The sequence below is a fragment of the Dendronephthya gigantea genome, unplaced genomic scaffold, assembly GCF_004324835.1.
Source record: "Dendronephthya gigantea isolate DGI-Jeju-01 unplaced genomic scaffold, DenGig_1.0 000033F, whole genome shotgun sequence".
Lineage (NCBI taxonomy): Eukaryota > Metazoa > Cnidaria > Anthozoa > Malacalcyonacea > Nephtheidae > Dendronephthya > Dendronephthya gigantea.
The window spans coordinates 2,024,056-2,044,283 of record NW_021163043.1 but is presented as its reverse complement, the minus strand read 5'-3'; the positions used below and the strand labels follow the sequence as shown (position 1 = coordinate 2,044,283).

The following is a 20,228-nucleotide window of genomic DNA, read 5'->3' as shown; positions in this document are numbered from 1 at the left end:
AGAAGCCAGGCAATAAAAAAAGAATTGGAAGCGAATCACATTTTCCCAATTGTTTCGACATTGCTGGAATTCCTGGGGGGGAATAACCCAAATTGGAAAATTCAAATATATCGGAGCCACTGTTGCAGTCTTAAAGACAACATAGGGGATGTTGAGACAACTTAGGGGATGTTAGCAAACACCGAAATAAGAAATTTCAACAACAAAGTGAAAGCAAGAAATGGTTTACAGAAATACAAATCTTTACAAAGTACAAATTTACAATATAGGCTGGCAGTAGGCTAGTATTTAAATATTAAGCAATATTCTTGTCATGTGTTCTTGTGTGGACCAGGCACGTTCGAAGTCATAAAATCCTAATTTACCACTTGATGTTAGTTTGCTTACAAATAAGCTACCTATGGTGTTAAATAAAAATCTAAGCTTGAGTATATTAAATTATGAAACCGACCATCTGTAGGGTTTCTAAATTCACAATTTCGAACGTATTAAAGATAAAAACGACGTTTGAAACACGCCTAAAGCTCGTTCCCCACTAGGCGAATTTGTTCGCGCAAACAGATAAAAAGTAGGAAGCGATCCTACTTTTTCGCAGCGAATTTTTTTGCAAGCCAATCATATCACTGGATTTCGGATATCGCTTCGCGTCGCGCGAATAAATTCGCCTAGTGCATGAAAACGGGCTTACAATATACATTGTTGTGTTGTTTCGTGACCTTCTTTTTCATGAACATCAGATATCTTGAACATATCATTATTTAAATTTCACGCACGTTTTTACAATTTTCCAGTTCCCGCTCCAGACTATAAATATCTTCCTCTCCAGCTAAAAAAATGTCCCTGTAATGTACATAGTTCTTGCACTTCCATCAGGGGTGTATATATTCAGTTCTACCCCACGTATTTCTATTCTAAGCTATTGCATGCACTCTCAAAAGAAACTCGTCGGGCAGAACTGAATATATGAATATTCAATTCCCCCCAATTATCGTTCCAGTGAATGACGCCACTGAGTTCCGTCATCCTTCTTTTTCATAAGCATCAAACTTCGTGAACAAAATACAGCTAATATAGTTACTACAATTTCTACCATTATTTTCATAACCAGCGCAATTACCATCAGCACCATCGCAGAGACCATCACCATCACCACCATCATAGATGAGAATTATCACCACCAACATGACTGTAACTACCATAATGAACATCTTAAACAACACCATCATACGACTGGCATTGGTTACAGTTATTTAGGACATGTTTGTTTTTTTCTTGTTTTCAGATGTATTCCAGATGTCATCTTTGTTTTGTTAAAGAGAAGATATTTTTCTATGTCGCGTTATAAATGCTCAAAACCTCAGTTTATATTATATCTTCAAGCAACAGCACTAAAATTTTCAACATTGATCATGTTTTGCAAACCTAAAAAGCATCTACAAAGTTTGTTTACAGTAAAATCTCAAATATTGTGAAAATTAAAAGATTTCGCGAGATACGCCGAGAAGAAAATGACACTTAATTCGAAGCTACATACTTTTGCATTCATTTCAATGATAATGGCGTTGACATTTATATTTATATAGCCGCATTATATTTTGAAGTAACTCTTATATCGCTTGGTGTTTTGCAATCACAAAATACAGTTCAAAACTTAGTTCACAACATAATCTAAAGAATAAAGATAAAATAGATTAATTTTGAGTGGTACGCCGAAAAGATTTTATATTTTGAACGCTTTCCCGCCAAAATACACGACATAATAAGAAATCTCCTCTTAATAAACTGTAACCCCAGTTAGGGAGGCAAGGGAGTGCTATCACTTGCCCAAGGTGAACTCCCAGACAAACAGAGGGAAGGAGGTGTCTTACTTCTCCATTCTAGACCAGCTCCAAGCAAAGTCTAGCCGCTGCCCGAAAACAATGTTCTTGATGATAGTTTTTCATGTTATTGTTCACTAAATCCATTATGAAATATCCTAACTGAAAAAACAAATTCCAAAACATCTGTCGCTCATAACAAAGTCCTTATCAACTAAGTCTTCTCCTCTTGGTTTTTTACTTCGTGTGAACGGGTTCACTTCAGTTATTTTTAAGAACAAAGACATTCGCATTTAATTGGTATAAACAACCTGCGGGAAAACCCAACATGTAACAAAATTTATTCCGGTTAAAAGCGGTTAATTAAAGAAAGGATTGACTGATGCACCTCGCTCAATATCGTCCCACAAAGCAACTGCCCGTTGCTTAATATCGTCCAACAAAGGATTTGGTGGAATAGACAGTCGAAGAAACACCATATCACCTTTGCAGCCAGGAAATGCCAGCACGTCCTCTTTTGGGGAAAGTTGAATTGTTTGGCTTGGCCAAAAAGTCTTCAAGTATGGTTGATAGGAAGTGTTGAGAATCGCGCCAGAGTCCATGTCATGAAATGCTATCAGGTGATCAGATAAAGTTAATACAATTCTACTCTTGTGAATACAAAATGACCTCAAATAAATAATGGGGTGGAATGCAGGAGTTATATTTTTAGAATCACCAGTGTCCAGATCAATTATCTGACTCTCATCAACTATACTGTGGTCTACGACTACTGCGATTTTGGAATCATTACTGAAAATTACGACATAAGTCAATATGTCAGCACCAGCGTCACGGTGATAAAAGACTTCATACGAAGTTGGTTTTTCGGTATTTCTTTTCCAAATATAACATTTATTGTAATTACAACCAGAGATAAAGACACCACCGGGCGAGATTTCCACTTTCATCTTAGGCTCAATTCCAGGCAAATTGATCATTACAGGACCATCAACATCTCTGACATCGAGAACTTTCACAGGTTCGTTCCTTTCGAGACCCAAGCTGAAAAAGCCTTCAGAGAAACCAATCAGCTCTGAATGACTGAAATCAGACAAGTCGTCTAGCGCCACGTCCTGACTGTGAGTAAAAAAGATCTTTAAATTGTCATCTACCGGGTATCGCGTTAATTTTGGTATCCTGTTAAATTCACTAATCACAAACAAGAAATCTTCCGACCACCAGCATAAAAATATTGACCCGCATTGACTGATTTTGAAACGTTGTTCAACTTGGCTGGTATAGACATTCCATACGTTGATATATCCATCTGAGTTGCAGGAAGCAAGTCGAGAGCCGTCAGGAGAAAACGAACTCGAATAAACTTCCGTTGGCTGTGACAAACAAGAATGCTCTTGTTTAGGAGCTAATGTCTTAAAGACAATTAGTTTTTTATCATCTGAATAGAGCCACAGATTATCTCTTAAACGTGTCATTTTGACTCGATTAAAAAAAATTTGTCGATGAGCAGCTGTAGCAAGATAGTTCCAAGCAACAATCACAGTCAAAGGAATACTTTCTGTGTCACTCGAATAACAATATTCTTCCAAAGAAAAAATACACTCCACACATTTGCAGATCCACGGCCGCGAAATCGTATTATTTTCAGTCCTTACTTCTAAAAGTTTAAAATTTGGTTGCTCAAATTCCCGCTGAAAACATCGTTCACATTTCCTTCTCTTTAACACATCTGGTTTCTCCCTTTCCACGTGAGATAATTTTCGCTTATCACTTCTTTGCAATGTGATGGCGTTCCAAACACACAACGAATAACTCGGATAAGACCGATATTCTAAATTTCCAATAATAAATAACCCTGTGACGCTAAAAGAACACCAACGAAGACAATACCAAGCACAAAGCGACGACACCAATTTTTGTTTAGCAACGTCCCATAGTTTAATGGTGTTTGAACCGTCGCAAGTTACCAGTCTTTTGCCGTTAGGGGAAAATGCACAGGACAGGAACGTCTCTTCATTTCCAGGGAAAAATGGAACTTCCTTTCTTCCAGCAATGTTAAACGCCGTTTCCAGTTTGCCAAATAATATGACCGAATCGTCTGGAGAAAATGTACAGCATGAAATTGTTTTCAATTTTGTCGAATAACTCATAATTTCAACTAAATTTGGAAGAGACATCACATGTATAAAATTCTTTATTCCAACTGCTACACTTTTCTCATCGTTAGATAAAGCAACAGCTGTAATATAATAAAATTGATTCTGTTCGTAACTGTGTTTCCAGACTGCTCGCGGCAAAACCGAAACTTCGTAAGAATTCCACTCGACAAAAGGTGAAAGGTTTGAATATAGCGTCTCCGCGATTTTCTTCTCATCATCGCTGAAATAACCTTCTGGAGAACGGGTAAGAACTGCTTGTAAATAACATTGTGAATATACTGTCGGAAAAACTTGTTTTGAATGTTTGTGATACAGCCCCGTGGGATTCAGGGCACGATCAAAAGAACCAAATTCCATGACATGGTACGAGATACGGGCACGTAAATCTTCGTTTTTAATCGAAGAACTTTCGAGCAATTTGAGCCAGAAACGCTGCAATACCTTTGAATAGACTACAGATAACATATAACATACGATAATAACATCAACTGACCAAAACACACCTTCCTCCATTTCACACTTTTCTAGATGTTTTAAACCATGTTTCAGAGCGTATTCCACGTCATTAGTAAACTTCACCTCAACTCCTGAGAGTATAGCTTTATCTTTAATTTCTTTAAAAACCTTTTCGCATAAAAGCCAAAGCAATCTATGTCCATCATCGACCTTGACAGTATACTGGTGATCTTTGTAGCCCTTTGCTTGAAGCCAATCAATGACGGACTTGTGAAAAACGGTTAACATGTCATCTGAAACGTACAACAAGCACGATATGGTTTCATTAATTTTGTTGATGATGTCTTTCGTTTCGCGACAATCTGGAGCTAAACCAAATGCCTGAGCGATGAAAGTGAGGGGAAGAGGTCCTTCGGAAGCTGCCAGCATTTCCAAAATTTTCAACACATCAAACTTTTCATGTTTTAAGTCGTTAAGCTCGTCTTCAAGGCGTTTAAAATATCGTTCGTAAACAGAATTGAGTCCTTCTGGGAGAAACGCCATGACGTCATTATTTGTTATCTTCTCAAGATCATAGCGAGCCCTTAGCCCAGATTGAAAGTGATATGCATAGAGAAATGAGCCTTGGGATTTGGCAACAAAAATGGAAAGTAAACTAATAAATTTATTTGGCAAAAAACATTGAAGATATGGATTCTCATACAAATCACGGCTCACTTCACTTTGATTAACTTCGCTGCCAACTAAACTTGGAAGACGTTCTTTAAAATAAAGTTCAAGATCTGAGTTATTGTTGGCGTTAACATTCGCAATGCTCGTCTTTTGATCGTCTCTTACTCTTAGATCAGCAACGGAAATCTCTGGCCTGCTCGTCACCAAGATTTTGATGTACTCGGGAAGATCAGGAAAATATTCAGCGATCAAATGCGTAATTTCATTCTTATTATCAGCAGCACTTTCATCCAAGCCATCGATCACGACTAAACGTGGCTTTTTCATTTCCAATTCAGCTAAGGGATTTTGTAAATATATTTGGAAGGCATCTTTGAGGTTTTTGATTTGATGACGTCGTCCCAACTGATCAAGGAGCTCCTCTTTAAAACCAGGGACGCTTTTGCACATCTGACTTGCGAGAGACTCCAACATCATCATAGGATCTCTTAGGTTTGAATCACTGAAATCACAAAAGTGACAAGCAGCCAGCTTTCCATTCTTCCCAAAATCTTCACAGATTTTAGCGGCAAACACGCTTTTACCAAATCCTGGTCCAGCTGTTATTAACTTTATACGTGAATCAGTATCACTGCTACAAAACCATTCGTCAACTTCCCTTAACAACCACTCTCTTGTTCCTGGTAGGAAAAGTTTCACTTTTCTTTGAATTTTATTCTTGAAATTATGTTTGGCAAGTTTTCGTAATACATCTTCACCACTCTCCTTGCAGAATTTTTTTTCAGGATTGGCATCCTCGGGTATTGATTGCGGGGTTTCAGTGTCACTTTTCTTCAACAAAGACTGGCATAGTAGATTTACTCCATCGCGGGTTTCTTCAACGATTTGTGTCATTGTTGCAAGCATTTTGATACACTCATCTTCGTGCAGTTTCCAATCTTTAAGCTTTTGCACATACACTTCTTCTTCAGGCCCAAGAGGACATTTTTCTAAATCGTCGACATCACTCTGTGAAACGCCCAATTCTACTAACGCCTGGGAGATTTTCTTCCATAAAGACTCAAATCTTGAATGCTCAAATCGAGTAGATTTTACATGTGCGACTTCATTTCTGTAAAATTTGATTCTTGTGATATTCGCCTGCGTTGACCTATCAGTATCCGGAGGCATTACACTCCATCCTGTTAATGGAAAACCACAAATGTTCCGGAATAGAACTGTAAGTAATGTGATATTAAAGCTTTTGGAATCTGGTGGGTTGCCAGACAGAGGAAACAGTAAATCCCACTGGGAATTATTAATAACTCGAGGTTTTAACCTTTGAAGAGATGTTTTGTTTGCAGCCAGTACTCCGGGTAGACTAACAGGTGGATGGATGGTATCAAATGTATTTCTCAAAGCCTCAGTTCCTTTGTCAACCAAAAGTCTACTGAGTCTTGTAAAATTTGCCTTTTCTTGCAGATCAACAGAAGCCATGGCAATTGGCAGGGTTAATTACTGTAACAAAATTTCACAATAGTTTTTTTAATCATATGGGGCACACCCAGAAAGTGAATGGTGTTAAATAGAGATATATATTGTTAATTTCAATTTTAATATATATTGTTAATTTTTTACTTTTAGGCTATATATTTTAGACTATCAAATACAAATTCATATTACTGAATTGATCATGATTTTTCTCATCTTTAATTAACTTGATAATATTCTTCATATATACAACCACATTATCTGATCATCGTGCATGGATAATCGGATGGAACTTAAACTAAATTAGACGAAAGGATTCCTTTTGTGGAAATGATTTCGTAAAAAAACACGTAGTCGTGGGTGAAAAAACTTTTAGTCAAACTTGCTTTCAATCTAGTTTGACCGGACTAGGGGGCTGTTTATACCCGGCCAGTCTGGTAAGCGGGATCTCACTACATTGTAGATTTTATAGAAAAAATGTGTTGGCCCGCTTGCCGAGATATTGCTTTGAACAAGCGAGGTCTCGCTCTCGCTTACTGAGATGAAGATTTCTCTATGTCAACACACGCAAGCGGGCTGGTCCGGTTGCCAGGATGAAAATACGTAATGTACACATGCGCATCATGTACGTTTTCATGTGGTTTTTCAAAATGGCCGAAACCTGTGAAGCTTCTGTGTCTTCAGTAGTCGCCGAAAAAGTGAATACAGTCCAAAAACCCAAACGAAAGAACTTTAAATGGCAGCCGGATATGGTAGAGCATCTATTTTAGTAATTGATTACTTGCTCGAATACAAAACCTAAAACGTAACCTGGCCAAAAAAATGCATCTCACTTACGGGGCTGGCCCTTAAATGTGGTAATTATTATGCTGTCTATGCATCCGTCCGGATATGGTAAAAAATATACCAGATCTGGTGACACTGACCCAACTCAGAAATCAACACATTAATCTCAATGAATTGATTGTTCACTATATGTGCTGGCTTTGTGATTGCTAGAAACACGTGAAACATCATCTGTCATAGGCAGGTGGGGAAATAAAAGAAACGCAATTTTGGGACATTATTTTGTAATGTCTTAACAGAATGATACAACACTGTGTCGGTTTAGGGTAAAACGCGGATACGGACGGATAGCGACGGATGGACGGGCTGACGGACAGACGGACGGACGGACGGACGGACGGACGGACGGACGGACGGACGGACGGACGGACGGACGGACGGACGGACGGACGGACGGACGGACGGACGGACGGACGGACGGACGGACGGACGGACGGACGGACGGACGGACGGACGGACGGACGGACGGACGGACGGACGGACGGACGGACGGACGGACGGACGGACGGACGGACGGACGGACGGACGGACGGACGGACGGACGGACGGACGGACGGACGGACGGACGGACGGACGGACGGACGGACGGACGGACGGACGGACGGACGGACGGACGGACGGACGGACGGACGGACGGACGGACGGACGGACGGACGGACGGACGGACGGATAACTTACTTTTTAATAAACAAATTTTAAACGTCATATCCGCGTTTTGCCTAATCGGGTAAAACGCGGATATGGTATAAAATATGCGTTATTTATAAATATGAGTTATTTATAAATATAAGTTTTTTATATAAAAAGAGTAATGCATTCTTAAGGTAATTTATGCGCCACAGCCACACTGTCAATGACAAGACAGGTCGTTTCGGATTTCAACATGCTTTCAAAGCTATTCAAGTGTGCTTGATACTTTTCTTGTTGGATTTTTTTACGGCAAATTGCACAAGGTCAAGTATAGTTGTTTCAGTTTTTCAGAGCGTGCCCTCTCAGTGCGCCGGTTTTTGGTCATCTATTCTTTAACTTATGCGGTAAAAACTATATTCACAGATATACATACTAACGTAGAATACGCTGCGCGTGAGATGGCACGTTTTTGTAAAACATGTTTAAACATTTGCGATGGACAACATGTCATTTTTTGGTAATTTGGGAAATTGTGGTCCATCAAAAAGTATCGAAGAAGATGTTGCTGTCTCGGGTCTTCCACAGTATTCCTACAAATCACTGCTGGATAAAAATGAAATTGGCGACGGCAGATTTTCTGTTGTATTTACAGCGATGCTGCCGGGTGACTACAAGGAAAAGATTGTCGTGAAAAAACTACTAGACTCGAGTGACGAGGCTAGAAAATCACTTCTCAAAGAAGCGCGCATTGTTAATTGATTGAATCATGCCAACATCGTGCAATTTAAAGGAATTTGCCTTGATCGATATGCAGTACCTAGGGGGATGTGTACTTTCATATGAAATTAGATTGTGTTCGCGCCAAACAACCTGTTTAGAAGTAGCAAGCTGGTTAGCACCACAACTCACCATGCAACATATTCTACTGCTCCGACAGTTTGGAATGCAAATCTAATACACCATTATACAAATATGTATTCATCTTTTACATTCATATTTTATATATTCATATTTTATATTCATATTTTATATTCATGAGCGGAACAGTTTGAAACGAACTTTTCGAAACGAACTTTTTGGGTGATCTGTGTCATTCCGGTCCGTGCGCGGGTCTAAAAAAGGGCACGAGAATGCATGTAACGTAACACGAACGCTGTGACTTAGAGAGAGAGCGAGATTATGTGGTATTTGTTTGATTAAATTTTATTTAAAACAGTATTACGAGTGAATATTAGTGTAGCGGCACAATTTCGGTACATTCATATTTCATATTCATATTTATGTTGTCATATTTTATACCGCATATAACCCGATTGGGTAAAACGCGGATATGACTTTTGAATACCCGAAAAGTATATTCTATACCATATCCGCGTTTTACCCGATTAGGTAAAACGCGAATATGACGTTTAAAATTTGTTTTATCCCGGGCCGGTGCGGAGCACCGTGCGAGGGTACTAATTCCGCTCGGATATTTACACCCACGATGTGCAAATGCGAAATCAAAGTCGTCCGCCATTATGCAATGGACCTCACGCTATGGACGGTCTTCCACGTTATGCGCATGCGCCAGTGTGAACTACTAAGCTCTTGATAGTTCCTGTAAAACTTTAATGTAATTTATGATAAAATTAACTATATACATATTTAAAAGAATTCTAAATAAAACTAGATCAAAATTAACTATTCTAATCACCATGCATTTTCCAATGGGCCGTTTAAACTCTTCGAAAGTCATAATGATTGTTGTTCTTCCTAATTTTTATAGAAAAGGAGTACTTCGCACGTAAAGTTAAAATCGAAAAAACTTTAAAAAACCTCTGCAATCTTAACATTTAGTCCAAAATTGTCTACCACTTCAAGTTCTTTTTAATCTTAGAATTTCGAAAGAGATTCTGGTTCTCAACCAAGTTATGACAACTGCGTAACGTTCATGGTCTCTTTCTGCTAATTTCTGCACCAGCTGAGTAAGAAACTTGTGGCATTCAGACCCCATTTCGCCATTGGTTCCGAAAACAAGTGGGGTAAAGGAGCCCATTTCAACATCTAAAACTCTCTGTCGGTATTTTCTCTTCTTTTCGTTCTCGTGTTCCTTAAAAATGTTATGGGTTAGCCGGCCTTGGTTACATCGGGAGTTTACATGCGTTACTCTTACGTCAAAAAATGCAGTAACTCCACGTAGCCAGAAACCGTCCGCCTTCATGTCCAATCTCGCTTCGGGACTTATATTGGCCGATCTCAGGTCAAGTCTCTCATTGTCAAGGGGTTGAAGATGAGGCTCAATTTCCACATTCTTACACACTTTATCCAGTTGCGCTGTTAGCAAATTACGGATTCCATCGTGCCTTGGTGCCACGAACCCACCTTTTTTACAAGAGAGGGCATGATTGATGTTATAGCGATCTCCACACGCGCAATGACTTGGTAAATCGTTAATGTTATCCATTCTTGACTTAACAATTTCCGCTTTGTTTGCTTGCTGCATTCGCTTCAGATCATCTATAGACTGCTCTATCGGTTCCAGAGCCTCACTCTGCCGTTTAATTGAATTTACATGTTGATTAGTAAATAATTTTGAGGCTGCATATTGCAAAGGAGCTTCTATTCTCAAATTCGGTACGCCTAATCCCCCTTGAGCTGGCGTTAAGGTCACAAGTTCCCGAAGTTCACTCGCAAGGGGTTCTTCTTGACCAAAAAATTGTGGTAAGAGAATGTCATTCAATGTTTCATGTATCGGTTCTACGTACTCTTCGAAGGCCTCAATTGTTCGCATGAAATAGGTAAATTTTGATTTGTATGCTTTCGTAAGGGCAATGTAGGCTGCATGAGGTTGGCTTTTCGCGATTTCCGTGAGTGATGAGATATCTTGTACCCGTCCTTGAATTTTTTCTTTACAATACTCATCTTTATATTCTTTTGATCCTATAACAGCACCCAAATGGCGTTTTCCTTCTGTTGTAATTTTAACTTCTTCTCCAAAGATCTGCTCTGCTTCTTTGGCCAGTTCTTGCGTCTTCACTATCAGCCAACACTTTGGACCATTTACTAGATAGCCGTATTTCTTTCCTTCCTCTTCCAAATGCTTATACCAATTATATAAATGTGTCAATCTTCCTCCTCCCGCTGAGTCATCGGCCAGCCATACTTGTTTGATTTCTGGTATGTTCAATCTCAAACTTTGAATCATTATAGCTGTGTTAATTGAGTACCAGGACATAGCTAGGGGATCCCCATTGGGTGGTACCTTCTTGCGACAAAATCTCACCTCCCCCACATATGAATAGCCTGGAGGGGCATCTGTAGGTGTTAGCTCTTGATTGGTCGAGACAAAAATTTGTATTTTCAAACGTCAGTGAATAACTGTCATTTCGCAAAATTTTGATGAAATTTTTAAATTTATGTTTTCATATATATGGAATATATGTATTTTTAATTAAATTAGGGGAAAACTCGAATGTGGTCAGGACTTTTTACGTTTTAACAAATAACAAGACCAAATGTTCGAGTTTCGACCGAATTCACCGTGTATAATGAAGTCGGAAGATTTTACACTTGATAAAATTTCATCCGGCACAGCTTTAAAAAGTAATTCTCTTGGGGTAAACACAACTTTAATATTCTCAAATTTACTTTAAATCTGAATGTGTTATGTGATAAACGACATTATAATTTCATTTATAAATTCCGTTTTCATAATGACAAAAAGAAAAGAAAATCAAAACATTCCCGTGAAAAAACCAATCGAGGTGTAACATAAAACTTCGGAAGTTGTATGAGACGTCTGATGTTATATTTCATGGTAATTAATAATTAAAACAATTTACCATGACACTGACTATAAATGAGTGACTTAACTTCCAGAAAAAGGTAGGAATCTTGTCGTATTTTTGCCATTTTTTCACAAAAATATGAGGGTAAACTTGGATTCTTTAAAAATATACGGCCGTCGCGAGTTGGTATGACTACAGTGTTTCCACGTACAGAAAAATATTTCCATACTTTTCTCAATTTCTTTTTCCCTCCAAAACTCCCAACCCACATAAATTTTCTAACAATCATGTTACCATCCCTATGCTTAACTGATTTCGTTCAACCGAGGCGAGGGGTTGCTGCATGCATGTATTTCTAGTTGAAAAGTAAGTTATCCGTCCGTCCGTCCGTCCGTATCTGCGTTTTACCCTAACCCACACTGTGTCGGGCAACAATTTATATTATTATATACCACTTGTCAAAGTTTTGTTTTCGTAGCGTTTCATTGGTCGAGAGCGAATCACGCGGGAGTGACGAAATTTTGATGTCGCCAGCGCGACCCCCTGCAGAGTGAGATAACGTGTTATCTCATGGGAAATAACAACTTTTATCCATTTGAAATTATGTCTTTTATGAATAGATATTTCATTGTTTACCTTGTAGTTTGGTTTTTCTTTGACAAGTGGTATATAATAAAAAACTTATTTACTGAGAACTCAGAAAACATTATGTTTTGTGGACCCTCGACCATCGATATTTCACTCGGCTTCGCCTCGTGAAATATCGACAGGTCTCGGGTGCACAAAACATAACGTTTCCTTCGTTCGCAGTAAATAAGTGTTAAATGACTAAACTGACTGAGATGTACACAAACCTTGCGGATAAAAAACACAAAGCACTTTATTCTATCCTGCTGGTTATTTCTTGAGCTTGGGTATATGTTTATAGCTTTATAATTTCAGCCAGGGAATTAAGAGGGATGCGAAGTTGCGTTGTCTAATGCTTTTTGTAAGTATTTCATTTTACTGATTTCATCTCGTATTGGACTATAGCAACATGAAGTATTGCATAGATTCTTTCATCTCACATATTACATCATCTCTTTAAATACCAACAGTCTTTAATATTTCCTACCTTCGACTTCGTTAAACGAACCACCATAAACGATCATTAAAGATGACAACGTATAAATAAGATATTTTTCGTCATATGATAAAAGTCCTTATTTTTAAAAGAAAGCACATCATGATGTAATTTTAAGATAAAATTACTCCAAAGGCTATTTGTCGAACACGATAGCTTATACGTGGCTTTAGAGACCAACAATTCATGAGATGAGGAAAATTATAGTATCCTTTATGTCTTTATCTTTAATCAATAATATCTTTAATCTCTTTAAATATCAACAGTCTTTAATATTTCGTACCTTCGACTTGGTTAAACGAACCACCATAAACGATCATCAAAGATGACAACTTGAATAATATACTTTTCTTCACATGATAAAATTTCTTATTTCTAAAAGAAACCACATCATGATGTAATTCCATACAACTTAAGATAAAGTTACTTCACAGTTTTTTTGTTAAACACGATGGCCTGGTTAGTAATTGTCCAGCAAGTTAATACGTGGCTTTAGAAACCAACAATGCGTGAGATGAGAAAACTTAAGATATCAAACAAAGCCAGTTTGAAGCTTTTAATACGACGCCAGAGCGCTGTGCGGTGGTTATTTAATTTGTCGATCTAAAGCTTACTCCGTGTAATAGTTGTCAATCGAGTGGTTTTTTTTATTCCAATTTGCAGGATTTCTTTGCAAAACCTAATCATTTCAAAGCAGATATATACCGTTAGCTTTTTTAGGCTTTTCAAAGGCTTGTGTTATTGTGATATAAACAGACTATAATTTCTTGGTTGAACGCCTCTGCAGAAGGAAAGGAACAATTTGATAGTTGGTTAAACTGAGACTTGTATAGGTAACTGGTTGGTCAATATGAAAATACAGGATAATGGGTAGCACATGAAGTTCCAATCAAAGAAAGCGCCAGTTTTTGTCAGATGAAACAAAATAAACAAAACCGGAAAGATAAATGTGTCTTATCACATGGAAAAGTCGCCCCATGACGTAATTCCACCGCCATCATACGTCAATATTATTAATTTATTACAATTATTGTTATATTATTGTCAGTATTAAGACGAGTAAAGGATAATTATTAGGAACCAAATTTACGATTTTATTGAAGGTTTCGCTAAACGTTTTAACATGACGTCAAAGCGCTGTGCCTTGCCTGGAATACTTCGCTCTTGATGAAGTGAAATGATTTACAATTTTCAAGAGACAAAAACGTAGCTATGAAATTCACGACGCTGACAAAATTCCACAGATTTAGGCCACAAATAAAATAATAAACGCTGAGAAATGTTCAAAAATCCAGCAGACAAGAATAAAGCAAACACTCTGATGGCATCCTGCTGCTTCTTTGTTCAAGTCAATGTTGTAAAATATCCGCGTTGCATTAAATGCATTTTTTTCGGTCTAATGCGCCTAATTACTTCGTATTACTCATTTCATCTTGTGTCGAGAACTTTGAGATATATATTGAGAGCTGGAAAAACTAAACTAACCCTTAGGTTAAACATTAATGCCACGTCAAAGCACTTTAACATTTTCAGTCATTTTTTAACCGTTCGCTAGCGAAGTATTTACATATTTTCTTTTTAATTTCAAAACAATAAATAAATTAGTTCAACTTGAATGTTCTTATTTCAAAACAAAATATGCAAATATTTCGCTAGCGTAAGCAACCACCTTTCTGCATGTGGAAATCAAGCCTTATTAACGCCGTGAAGTTACCTTACGCTTTTATAAAACTTAAACTAATTTAAACTTAAACTAATTTTTATGTGATCTCTATTAATGGTTAGTAGCTGACTAACAATTTATGATATTGTTTTGAAGACCAACAATGCATAAGATGAGATGAATGCTAATTTCAATAGGGATTGCTTTGTTCTTGTGATATAAACAGAGTATAAATTCTTGGTTGAAAGCTTCTGAGGAAGGAAAGGAGTCAATTCGACAGTGGAATAAACAGATTTGAAAGTAGTGGTTTATAAACAGGACTTTGGTGGAGACATGAAATTCGATTTCATATGCCAGTTTTCGTCAGATAAAACAAATATAAATGTGTCAATTTCTACCATAAAATTAAGTCAGGCTATGACCTAATCTCACAGCCTTAACAACAATTCACTTTTACTACAGTTATAAAAGACAAATTTGCTGAAGCCAATCGGTTAATTATTGTAAGTATATAGTAAGAAGAATAAAGTATATTTGGAGCAAGATTTGGATTTTCAATATCCGTGCGACTAATCCCCGAGCGGGCGCCGAGCGCCTGCGAGGGTACTAATTCCGCTCGGAGATTAGGAATTACACCCGGAACCGGGTAGAACATAGGCGAATCCAAAGTTGTCCAAATTCTTAGTGGTTTTGTAAGTTATGCGCATGCGCGAGAAACGTCTGGTAATCAACGAACGTTCTGATTGGCTAAGACAGAAAGTTTGTATTTCAATGAGAACGTCAGCAATTTAACTGTCATTTCGTAAACATTTTTGTAAAAGCGTTTCATGAACTTTGTGCAAAGAAAGTAAAACGAGAAGAAAGCAGATATATGAAGCATGACAGATAGCAAAGATGAACGTGGATACAGTCAAGACAAAGCTGTGTAAGAGGAATAATTCATAATCTGCAAGCTTATAAATGTTAGCTTATAAATGTTTTCAAAGACAAAGGGTACGTGTTTACTTTGTTTATTTCGTATATGTTTCGCGGTAAGAATGAGCCGTATTTGTATACTTTTCAGCTTTGCCTTTGTATGCCATTTATTTGTTAAATTTTCAGTTTTTTATGCAAATGCATAAACCTGGGAAAGGCTATTACACCTTTGCTTTAACTTCAAAAAGTGTTTTTGAAAGTGTAATTTGAATTTTCGTATAAAAAATACACACTATATTTATATAATATGATATATAAAAAACTTTTAGCCGCCGGCGTCGACTGCAATTACAGAATAAAATAACATTTGAAGTTTTTTTCTTTGTCTGTGAAGATTTTCTACTGTTTTAATCGTTTGAAACTTCGATTTTGAACCGTTACTTAATTGCCGCCATAGTATAACGCAGCAAAATTGAACGGGCAATGTTTACACTAGCTTTATAATTTTTTTTGTATTGAATGATGGAAACATTATAGCTATAATCATAGGCAGCCCAGAAATCTGTTTATACTCAGTCTTCGACTGCATTGTTTACGCGCGCGGTCAGCTTCTCCTGCCTGTACTGTGTTAATTACTGTATTATATATTAATACAGTAATTAGTAACACAACGTATTTTAAAAAGTATAGAAGTAATGAATGTAAATAAACCGCATGATATATTCGCTTTGTCTTACACTTTGCCTTTGGAATTCGCGCTTATATAGTTATATTAAATCTTCAATCCTGTGCAAACTACGACGTGTCAACGCGCACATACACGACCACATCATCTTGTTAAACGGCGAAATAGCAGCGATAATCAATCGAGCAGCATGAAAAGAACTGTTTATTTGTTCCTCTTGGAGGAATTGCCGTATCATGCGAGCGAAATCGAATCGCGCACGGGACGTAAATGAATACGGTTCCATACACATTACACACTTGCGACGATAAAAAAAACCCGAGGCGAATTTTCAACTCCGTCGCTGGCGCCGGAGTAAAAATAAAAAATTGGGAAAAGGCAGTTTTATGGACGCTTCTTTGGCAAACGTGAAAGATAAGCTAGTCGTGGTAAAGAAGCTTAGACGGCAGAAACACAAGAAGGAAAGACATATATATTTATATAAGGAAATTACATATAAAAATCGTTTTCCTTTTTTCGCATTTTATCCCCTCATCCGAATTTTATCCCCTCATCCGCATTTTTCCATCCGCATTTTATCCCCTTATCCGCATTTTTCCATCTGCATTTTATCCCGTCATCCGTATTTTCCCATCCGCATTTTATCCCCTCATCCGTATTTTCCCATCCACGTTTTATCCCCTCATCCGTATTTTCCCATCCGCGTTTTATCCCCTCATCCGTATTTTCCCATCCGCGTTATATCCCCTCATCCGCATTTTCCCATCCGCGTTTTATCCCCTCATCCGTATTTTCCCATCCGCATTTTATCCCTACCCGTCTATACTCTACATAATTTAGTCAGAAATAGCGCACAAACCATGCGGTTAACAAACACCAATCACTTTATTATATTGAGCTTGCATGGATGTGTGTTTATATAGCTTTAATTTGAGCCAGGGAAGAGGGATGCGAGTTGCGATGACAGTGTTCTTTGTAAATACTTCATTTTACTGATTTCATCTCGTGTTGGACTAGTGATATATGAAATATTGCATATTCTTTAATCTTGCATATTACATCATCTCTTTAAATATCAACAGTGTTTAATGTTTCCTACCTTCGACTTCGTTAAACGAACCACAATAAACGATCCTTAAATATGGCAACTTGAATTAATAAGATCTTTTTCTTGACAAGATAAAAGTTTTTATTTCTAAAAGAAACCACATCATGTAACTCCACACAACTTAAGATAAAGTTACTCCACAGCTTATTTGTTGAACACGACGTCTGGTTAGTAATTGTCCAGCAAGTTAATACGTGGCTTTAGAAACCAACAATGCGTGAGATGAGAAAACTTATGATATCAAACAAAGCCAGTTTGAAGCTTTTAATACGATGCCAGAGCTCTGTGCCGTGGTTATTTAATTTGTCGACCTAAAGCTTACTTCGTGTGATAGTTGTCAATCGAGTCGTTTTATTGCTTCAAATTTGCAGCATTTCTTTGCAAAACCTATTCATTTCAAAGCAGATATATACTTTTAGCTTTTTTAGGCTTTTCAAAGAGTTGTGTTATTGTGATATAAACAGACTATAATTTCTTGGTTGAACGCCTCTGCAGAAGGAAAGGAACAATTTGATAGTTGGTTAAACTGAGACTTGTATAGGTAACTAGTTGGTCAGTATGAAAATAAAGGATAATGGGTAACACATGAAGTTCCAATCAAAGAAAGCGCCAGTTGGTCGACAGGTGAAACAAAATAAACAAAAGAAAGATAAATGTGTCTTATCAAATGGAAAAGTTGCCCCATGATGTAATTACACCCCCTCATATGTCAATATTATTAATTTATTACAATTGTCAGCATAATATTGTCAGTATTAAGACGAGTAAAGGATATTAGGAACGAAATTTACGATTTTATTGAAGGTTTCGCTAAACGTTTTAACATGACGTCACAGCGCTGTGCCTCGCCTGGAATACTTCGCCGTTGACAAAGTGAAATGATTTATAATCTTCAAGAGACAAAAACGTACCTATGCAATTCACGACGTAGACATAATTCCACAGATTTAGGCCACAAATAAAACAATAAACGCTAAGAAATGTTCAGAAATCCAGCACACAAGAATAAAACAAACACTCTGATGGCATCCTGCTGGTTCTTTGTTCAACTCAATGTTGTAAAATATCCGCGTTGCGTTAAATGCATTTTTGTCGGTCTAATGCGCCTAATTACTTCGTATTACTTATTTCATCTTGTGTCGAGAACTTTGAGATATATATTGAGAGCTGGAAAAACTAAACTAACGCTTAGGTTAAAGATTAATGCCACGTGAAAGCACTTTAACATTTTCAGTCATTTTTTAAACGTTCGCTAGCGAAGTATTTACATATTTTCTTTTCAATTTTAACACAACACAATAAATAAATTAGTTTAGCTTGACTGTTCTTATTTCAAAACAAAATATGCAAATATTTCGCTAGCGTAAGCAACCACCTTTCTGCATGTGGAAATCAAACCTTATTAACGCCGTGAAGTTACCTTACGCTTTTATAAAACTTAAACGAATTTAAACTTAAACTACTTTTCATGTGATCTCGATTTAATGGTTAGTAACTGACCAACAATTTATGACATTGTTTTGAAGACCAACAATGCATAAGATGAGATGAATGGTAATTTGAATAGAGATTGCTTTGTTCTTGTGATATAAACAGACTATAAATTCTTAGTTGAAAGCCTCTGAGGAAGGAAAGGAGTCAATTTGACGGTGGAATAAACAGATTTGAAACTAGTGGCTTATAAAACAGGACAATGGTTGAGAAATGAATTCGACTTCATATGCCAGTTTTCGTTAGATAAAACAAATATAATTGTGTCAATTTCTACTATAAAAGTCACACTATGACCTAATCTCACAGCCTTTTTCTCACTTTTACTACAGTTATAAAAGACAAATTTGCTGAAGCCAATCGGTTAATTATTGACAACCAACATGATATGCAATAGTAAGACGAATAAAGTATATTTGGGGCAAGATTTTGGATTTTATTCAAGGTTTTGCTAAACGTTTTAACATGACACCACAGCGGTGTGTCGTGTCTAGCATACTTCGCTGTTGACGAAGTAAAATGATTTATAATCTTCAAGAAAGAGACAAGAACGTACCTTTATCAATTCTTGAAACCCATAATCCAACTACGTCGCCATAATTCAGCGAGATTTAATTCAGAAATAAACCAAAAAGACGCTAAGAAATGTACACAAACCTAGCGAACAAGAATACACCAAACACTCTGATGGTATCCTGCTGGTTATTTAATGAACTCAAGTCATGCATTCGAAATTGTCGTTGTGTGGGTGTCATACAGGGAGTGTCAAAAACAATATAATTTGAATAAGTTGATATCGCAGAAAACATTTCAATATCCCTGCGACTAATTTTGCTTCAAATATTTGACGTATTTGACATTAGAATAACCACACAAAGCTCAATTACAGAATATCCAAGCATGGATTGTGTTCACGCACCCTTTGGATCAATTAGTTATAAATTACGCCAGTTGCAGTTTTCTAAAACACTCTGCAGAAGCAATCTAATTGTGTTATAGTCTAATTTTCTTTGTTAATATTCCTTATCACTGATTTTGTCTTGTGTCGGCGAGATCTTCCTCATTGAAAGCTAGGATCCTCCTCGTATGGAAGTGACCAAAGATTTTCTACCGTGCAGATTTACACAAAATGTGCTGTTCCAAAGCTATTTGTGTAGCCCCAGAAACATAAATGTGCAGTTATCAATTAAAAACAGGATTAATCAAAAAGCCTTTATGTAAATTTTAATCAATATCAGAATATCAGTAGCGGACCAAGGCAAGAACCCAAGCAGAGAAACTCCATTTACTTAGCCCCGTTTATAGAACAAACATTTTTGGTACGGCACGCTTAATTTTTTCAAGGCAGGCCAAAAGAAATTGGCACCGTAACTAAGCCTGTTTACGCGTTATTTTTCTTTTTAGGTCTGAATACCACAAAATT

The 20,228-nt window shown here is 37.2% G+C and overlaps 1 protein-coding gene across 1 annotated transcript; it reads right to left on the bottom strand.

The window, feature by feature from the left end:
• Positions 1–4,370: 4,370 nt before the first annotated feature.
• On the bottom strand, positions 4,371–19,462 carry LOC114525115. The gene is made up of 5 exons (XM_028546321.1): positions 19,362–19,462; positions 13,227–13,318; positions 5,136–6,601; positions 4,470–5,015; positions 4,371–4,428 (listed from the first exon to the last, which is right to left on the bottom strand). Exons 3-5 carry the CDS (start codon positions 6,578–6,580, stop codon positions 4,371–4,373), a joined length of 2,049 nt encoding a protein of 682 aa, XP_028402122.1. The 5' UTR covers positions 6,581–6,601; positions 13,227–13,318; positions 19,362–19,462.
• Between the last annotated feature and the right edge of the window lie 766 nt (positions 19,463–20,228).